The sequence below is a fragment of the Amyelois transitella genome, chromosome 11, assembly GCF_032362555.1.
Source record: "Amyelois transitella isolate CPQ chromosome 11, ilAmyTran1.1, whole genome shotgun sequence".
In the NCBI taxonomy this organism is placed as follows: domain Eukaryota; kingdom Metazoa; phylum Arthropoda; class Insecta; order Lepidoptera; family Pyralidae; genus Amyelois; species Amyelois transitella.
Window position 1 is genome coordinate 3,557,305 of NC_083514.1, and position 7,522 is coordinate 3,564,826.

A 7,522-nucleotide genomic window follows, 5' to 3' on the forward strand; every position below is an offset into this window, starting at 1 on the left:
AAGGGAAATAAGGATTTCAGACTCAACAACGGAAAACATATTGAAATAAAGAATAATAATAGATTTCTTAAATCCGTCTATACATGAGAGTGAATTACTTTTTTATAATAATTTTATCAGGTAATATACCCTTCTCATAATAAACCTTACGGGTCCACACTTTGCCCTAGCAGATCCTACTGTTTAAAAGTCATTTATTAATTAGGATAAATATAGTAATAAATTTATTTAGCCCAAGGTAAAAATAAATTAACGTTAATTATATTTTTACTGTCTACAAGTTCCGTTTTGATTAAACAGTAATAAATAATTGTTGTCAAATAGTTTAAATAATAATTACTAAAGTTATTTTGGCCGCTGTCGGTTTCGCTCAAAAACTGATTTTCTATACATTTTAAGATTTAATTCTTGTTATTTTATATTCATGCATATTTACTGTTACCATTAAAACTTTACCTGGATATATTTAGATGTTCTTTATATTAGCCGATAAATAATTTTGTTTATTAGGGCTGTTTTCTAGCCAGATATAAAGTATAGGTTTAATGTACAAGGTTTATTACTGTTATTAATGTATCACCGAGCACAAAATTCTTTCGTATACTTATAGATGTAAGCACAAATGTATAGGCTGGAATCACCGGCGACAGCGTATAACTCCATTCATTCATTTTATCCACAAATAATACATATAGTTCGGCGGCTAAAATGTTGGAAAAAGATCTAGTTTCTAGTTATTCACATCGATTTACGCCTGTGATGTGAATGTGCATTGGACTTGGCATGAACAACTTATGTGCCGAACACTGTACGACCAGTGTCTATTTTTAACGTGAAAAGATGCTCTAAAATGGATGAAACTTGTATGTTAAATATTTCGTTGTAAATTTAAATACAAGTAGATTGTTGATGTTGAGCTGCAAAGGTTTGAATCACAGAAGAATTAGTGCCACAGAAATCTAAATAATTATTCAGATTTCTGTGACAAAACCCCCTAGAGGTGACACTTGCACAAAAAGCACAATTAGTCAAAATGTCGCTTATCTTATGATTATAGCTTGTGGGAAAGTGTAAAATGTATACTCTGAATTGCATTTAATTTATAGGAATTGATGGTCGAATTGACTAATTAAGATTTCCTTAATATTTTATTAGTAAGTTTTCTAAAGTAATTCCATTTAAATGATTCCAGAAGTAACTCCAAGTTGAGTCTAAACGTAATGACGGAATTTAAGTATTAGATGGCGAAATAAATGCTTATCAGCTTTCGGAAGGTTCCATGGGATTTTAAATGGTCTCAATCCACGAAGCTAGTAGATGCTTTATGTGGCTGGTTCAGAGTCACGCGTTTGATCAGCGCCGGCCAGACGCGCGCCCTTACCTAGATATTAGTCTCGTTTTATAGTAATGAGACGAGTGCCGTCGGCCAGCGCTGCCAAAGTGCCTGTACTTTGAAACGGAATGCAATAGGTACTCGTTTCACAGCGCCGCCAAAAACTCGCCGGCGTCACTCTGAAACCAGCCTGAATTAGGTATAGAAATATTTCATATAAAAAGCAGCACCGATTCAAAGAAGCAATATCTGTTTCATTCATAAGAATAAATATTAATTTGTTGTCAATTTAGCAAAATATTTAGCAAATGCAATTAGTCTGTTGATTTTGAGTCTGTACTCTTTCTGTTAATCATTTAAGATGGTTTTGGTAAACCCACTTTAACCTACGATTTATTTATTGTATATAATATAGTACACACCAAAGTTATAAGTAATATTAATAAACTTTAATAGACTTGTGATTTTTGTTTTATTTATATTATCTGAATTGGTCCTATTAACATCACAGGATCACATTTGTGACAATTGGCCTACGAAATTCTCCTTGGCCTATGGTTCACACCTTTTATTCAAGACTTAGGGTCTGCTCAGGAACAGGATCCTGCCCCCCGTAGCATTGCATGCGCGACGCCGTTTTTGTAGTATTCACACGTATTTCGCACGATAATAATAACTTCTTCGCGCATGCCATGCTATGGGTGCAGGATTTGTTAAATCAGGTTTTTGCAGGAGGCGTCAATATGAGGCAACTAATAAAAATATATATAAAATAACTAATCAAAAGTTTGAACAATTTATTCTTAAATAATATTTACAGTATGATACAAGGCAGTAATTAGGCAGCGGGTCGAGGCTTCAGAATTAGCTTGCCGGTGTCATCGCAAGACATGTTGAAGTCATTGAGCACGGACCGAGTCCTGGCTGTTATAATGCTAGGAGCTATCACCTTCCGGTGTACTCCCATCATGAATAATAACACTGCAATGAAAAAATTGTCTCGGCTTAAAATCAGATCATTTACACATTTAAAACTAGTATTTTTTATTGTTTTTGGGGCTTATAAATTTTTTGAGCATATAACATTCACTGTATTTTGATATTTGTGAAGGTAAGAAATATTAACAAAATGGGTATAGTACCCTAGTAGGTCAGACAAGTAGATCAAGTTTCAATTTCTGATGTTTAGTCTGCAAAAACAAATACCTACTAATGTGTATACTCTATACCATATTGTACCAATCAACTCTCAGTTACTTAATTAGCTTTATTATTTGATAGCCAGTCTATATCTTTTATAGCAGAATATGACCGTAAAAGGTCAGGTAAAGGTATACTATCAACCAAAAGCTTGCATGAAGGGTATGATAACTGGGGATGAAGCAAAAGAAGTATGCAGTCGATTGTGAGGTATTCAAGCAGACACCTCTTAAAATTCCTTCTTGGAAAGAAGTGTGATTTGAATTTTGAATGTTTGTATATCCTACTTCATATTATTGTCTGTATTTATGATTATTCATCCAATAACAACACATTTACTTACCTAGGAAGGTAGATGTGAACGCAAAGAAAGGGTGGTTCCACAGGGACTGTGTCAGAGAAACTACTGGCGTGATGGGATCAGTCAACCAATGCCAGGCAGCGATTGCTGTGCACACAGAGACAACCGCCAGTAATACTAGAAACATTTAAAAAGAATTAAGCCAATATAAAGTTAGTCTAACTTAGGCTTTTAATTTTAAAAAGTATGAATTATCTTGAGATAATTTTAAATAGATATTTACTTCTCCATCTCATTGTAGCCGGCTGAAGACATCCTATTACTTCAGTTAGTCGCCGCTCGAAGGCTTTGAGATCTGTAAAAGCAGTTGAAAAACACTTTATAGATGTTACTGAAAATAAATCGCGATGATATTAATTTGCTATCAAAACGTCTTAACTTACCATCGCAAGCAGTTTGTTCTAATGACATTTTAAAATACTAATGAAATACTCCTAAACTATTTTGGCTGATTTTATGTTGTCAACAGACTTGCAGCATTTTAAATTACCTATTTAAATTTTTAATCTACAAAAATACGAAACGAAGAAATACACAACATCGAAACCGAGTAGGTAACCAAAGGTTTTTTTATTTATTTCTGACTTTATTTATTTCTGACAACTATGTATATGTCCCGTATGACAGTTACAGACTGACAGGTCACTTTTCAAGCTGCACAGGCATACAGAGAATGAGCTAAGTTTAAAGTCTAGCCAATTATAATTTACCATTCCCATTGCCTGATAAAGAAAAAAAAAATACATTTGTTGTAAATGTCGGTGACAATATTTTGACAGTGACAGCCAAAATTAACAACACAAAACCTCCGGATCGGACAAAAACTCACTTCGCTCGCACAAAAAGTTTTGTTGACCGAATATCGCCCGTAGATTTGAAGCACAGAGACTTGAAGACAGTCTCAAATCAAGCGAGAGTCCAAGGTTCAAATCGAAGAAAATATTCCTGAACTCTGATAAAAGTGAGTAAAACTGAACTTCATTTATCATATTTATAGAAATAAAAGATCAAATTCAAATTCAAACTTACGAAGTTTGAAAATAGACAGTAAATTTACCAATCTGTAACAATGCCCAATTTTGTGAAACAATCTTCTCTCCATCTAGGTATTTCTGGTTACGGCATCCAAGACTTCACTGCGGGCTTGCTTAAATACGGGATAGACCAGAAAAGTCCCAAAAGTCCTTTTCATGTGCATTAATTCGTATAAAATTTCAGAGCAAAATAAATCTACATCACTGTCTGGAGTCGTCGCAGAGCGTCATGGTCTGTGCTCTGTGTGCTTTATTATACAGAACACAAACACCTTCAAAGCAATCTGATAGATTATGCTGTTTAGCACTAATAGATACTAAAATAACAAAGATTTTAAGTGACTGCCACAAAATAATAAAAAAGTTGAATTGATAATAAAAACCGATTTTATGTATCATGGGTATTTAAATGAACAAATATTGTTTTTCAGATGATTCCCCTAAGGTCATTAGTCAACACTGCCAAGTTGGTTTTGCCCAATATGCGGGCACTCTCAGCCAAGGCCGGCCCCCTGGTGGACCTGGCTGTAGATAATGAGGGTATTGCCACATTGACTCTGCAGAGGCCTCCAGTAAACAGTCTGAATCTAGACCTGTTACAAGACATAGACAAGGCTTTGGATGATGTAGTCAAGAATAAGGCTAAAGCCATGATTTTAACATCTGTAAGTATTCAGTAATTTTTTAATATATGCAAGAATTATCTGAACTTTAATTACTTTAGTTTAATTAAATAAAGATGTCTGTACTTGAAAGGTATTGAGCAAAAATTAATTAAGGGATCAAATTCTATCTAAATCTAATTAATTAAGGGTACATGTGTATAAAACTATTGGCTTCTACTAGAGCCTCAATGTGATTCTTAGTATTTCTGTTGGTTTTCTTAGATACCTACCTATGTTAGGCTTGGTCCAACCTAAAAACTGGAGTACAAACATTTCTTCCGCCAACCCCTTAAAGGGCAATTCAGGGAGTCAACTTTTTCAGCGAACTTTTATGTCTAGCTACATGCGTCATAAAATATCGCTACAAAATAATATTTAATTTCTAAAGACATTTGCATTATTATAATTTTTAAAAAAAATTAACTATGATTGTTTTATTAAAGAGAAAGACATACCACATTTGGGTAATATTCAAAGTATCCGATTATGTAACTAAAACTTTAATGTTTTCAGTCAGCACCAACAACATTTTCTGCCGGCTTGGACATCATGGAAATGTACAAACCAGACATGAAGCGGGTGGAGACATTCTGGACCACACTGCAGGGTGTGTGGCTCAAACTGTTTGGCTCTACCTTCATCACAGCTGCGGCGATCAATGTACGTTGAATTTCTCAGAATCTTATTTTCTCCGCAATATGTCATTGACAAAAAAAAAATTAAAGCCTTAAGAGGAAATGTTTGTTGACAAGAATTTGTTTTAAACTATTTTAAGTTGTCTTTCACATACAGCAAGGAAATTTTAATAATGCTGTGTTCTTGTGATACATAGATCATTATTAATATTTTTGGGTTCTGTCCTATTTTACCCATGCATGTAAGAAAGAAAAAAATACTACAATCACAATTTAGTCTAAAAAAGATTCTATTGTTGCTGCCACTTCTTCCTCCTGGGTAAAGTCCTCGTTACATCCGCACCACTCTGTAGTTGTTTCCAGGGTAAGCCCTTGACCATATTTTAGTACCTATTTTTGCTTTCTATTCTGCAATATTACTACTCTACTTTTCATGACATCTACATTGACTAAGATTTGACACTTGCCAATTGTAAAGTGTTTACCATTCTTCCTTCTGGCTTTTAGTCCCGGTTGCGTCCTCACCACTCTGTAGAGGAGCTAGTGGTATGCTTTTGTCCATGGACACATTTTCTTACACGAAGCGACTCCCATCTGACCTCCCCAACCTTTGCAGGTAAAACTAACCTGTATTGAATCGATCATGGTTACACATCCAGTTTCCTGAATGTGCAGATTTCCTCACGATGTTTTCTTTCAGTGTAAGAGCATTGGTTAGTTTTCAAATTAATGTATATAACTTTCCAAAATGGTCATTGGTACATGAATGAGGTGGGATTTGAACCTGTGCCTTTCTGCGCATCACGCATTTTATGCGGGGCACCTTACCGATTTGTCCACTGACGCTTTTTTCAAGTGTTTACCATTAACATCCCATAATATTCCGAACCATTCAGGGTCATGCCCCAGCCGGCGGCTGCTTGCTCGCCATGTCCTGCGAATACAGAGTGATGGTCGGCGGCAAGTTCTCCACGGGGCTCAATGAGACAGCCCTGGGTATCGTCGCTCCGAGGTGGTTCATGGATACCATGTGTAACACCATTTCTAAGAGGGAGACAGAGTTGGCTCTCACTACGGGCAGGATGTTTAGCGTTGAAGAAGCTCTTAAGGTATGTTCACTATTGGTTTTTAATATCAAAGTACTACGAATAAGAGTGATGGTAGGCAACAACAAAAGATGGTTACAAACTGTCAAATGCTAAAATTTACGGAAATACACAGCTATGAAAAACTGTTCTGCAAAAAAATTAAATGTACTAAAAATAGATTGTTGACGCCAAGCCCCTATGCTTTAAAGGGTACTAAGAGATTGATGACTAATGTTAATATTACAGGTAGGTCTCATCGATGAAATAGCTACCGACAAAGCAGACTGTATAGAGAAAAGCAAGAAATTCATTAAGAAATTCGACAGAATACCACCAATGGCCCGCGCCATCACAAAGCAAAAAATAAGAGGGGACGCCCTCGGCTGGCTGCAGAAGAACAAGCAAGAAGACCTCAAAGAGTTCTTAACATTCGTTTCAAATCCCAAAGTTCAACAATCACTTGAAATGTACATGCAGATGTTGAAAAAGAAGGCTGGTAAGTAAATTAAAAAAATAATAATAAAAAGTGAGATGAATTGTATTCATAGATTTAAGAGTACAGTGTTTTATTATCTGTGTAATTTAAATCCGATGACAGACTTTTTATTAGTTATTTATTATTAGACTATTGGAAATAAGATTTTACCTTGTTTACAATAACTATTGTTGCTAAATGTTATATAAAAGTTAACTACCTATATCAGGAGATCTGCAATTATCAATTGAAATACTTTTATATTTATATATGTTTGTGTAAATTACTTATGTATTTTTGAAACATGTAATTATTGCTACCAAACAATCAAATCTGTAATACCTTAAATGGTATGATATTTTTATACGCAATGAAATTATGACGAGATATGTGTAAATAGTTATTGTGTTTTTTCGCAAATATATACTTTGTTTTATTATGTTCCTTATTTATTTTTGAATTTTCCGACCTAAAAGGTAATTATTTTTTCAATATGCTGCTGAATAGAAATAAAACATCAGAGGGAGAAACGTGATTTTATCAATTGATATATGTTTCATTACAGTTTCATACAATTTTCCTTGGGTTTTGTTGTCGGGTTGTTTTTTATTAAATAAAAATTTCCAAAAAAATATCACCTTGTAGAACTGTTGCATTTGCACTCATTAATCGATGTCTAATTTGGTATGAGTGGGCTAACAGCTAACATAAACACGTTATCAGTATACAAG

The 7,522-nt window shown here is 34.5% G+C and overlaps 2 protein-coding genes across 2 annotated transcripts; one reads left to right on the plus strand and one right to left on the minus strand.

Annotated features, from left to right (window-relative positions):
* Window positions 1–2,113: 2,113 nt before the first annotated feature.
* Window positions 2,114–3,473, minus strand: LOC106134979 (nuclear envelope phosphatase-regulatory subunit 1). The gene is made up of 4 exons (XM_013335132.2): window positions 3,278–3,473; window positions 3,118–3,189; window positions 2,877–3,011; window positions 2,114–2,314 (listed from the first exon to the last, which is right to left on the minus strand). The coding sequence occupies exons 1-4, from the start codon at window positions 3,303–3,305 to the stop codon at window positions 2,172–2,174; spliced, it is 378 nt and encodes a 125-aa protein (XP_013190586.1). The 5' UTR covers window positions 3,306–3,473; the 3' UTR covers window positions 2,114–2,171.
* Window positions 3,474–3,693: 220 nt separating this feature from the next.
* On the plus strand, window positions 3,694–7,230 carry LOC106134957 (enoyl-CoA delta isomerase 1, mitochondrial). The gene is made up of 5 exons (XM_013335111.2): window positions 3,694–3,855; window positions 4,360–4,593; window positions 5,107–5,253; window positions 6,125–6,337; window positions 6,563–7,230. The coding sequence occupies exons 2-5, from the start codon at window positions 4,360–4,362 to the stop codon at window positions 6,818–6,820; spliced, it is 852 nt and encodes a 283-aa protein (XP_013190565.2). The 5' UTR covers window positions 3,694–3,855; the 3' UTR covers window positions 6,821–7,230.
* Window positions 7,231–7,522: the final 292 nt, after the last annotated feature.

Bases quoted from the DNA above. Each gene is read 5' to 3' on its own strand.
- LOC106134979 (XM_013335132.2), bottom strand. From the start codon at position 3,305: ATGTCATTAGAACAAACTGCTTGCGATG. The intron at 3,190-3,277 runs GTAAGTTAAGAC...CTGCTTTTACAG, and splicing joins AGAACAAACTGCTTGCGATG to ATCTCAAAGCCTTCGAGCGG. The intron at 3,012-3,117 runs GTAAATATCTAT...AAATGTTTCTAG, and splicing joins GGCTACAATGAGATGGAGAA to TATTACTGGCGGTTGTCTCT.
- LOC106134957 (XM_013335111.2), top strand. From the start codon at position 4,360: ATGATTCCCCTAAGGTCATTAGTCAACACTGCCAAGTTGGTTTTGCCC. The intron at 4,594-5,106 runs GTAAGTATTCAG...TAATGTTTTCAG, and splicing joins AAGCCATGATTTTAACATCT to TCAGCACCAACAACATTTTC. The intron at 6,338-6,562 runs GTATGTTCACTA...TTAATATTACAG, and splicing joins GCGTTGAAGAAGCTCTTAAG to GTAGGTCTCATCGATGAAAT.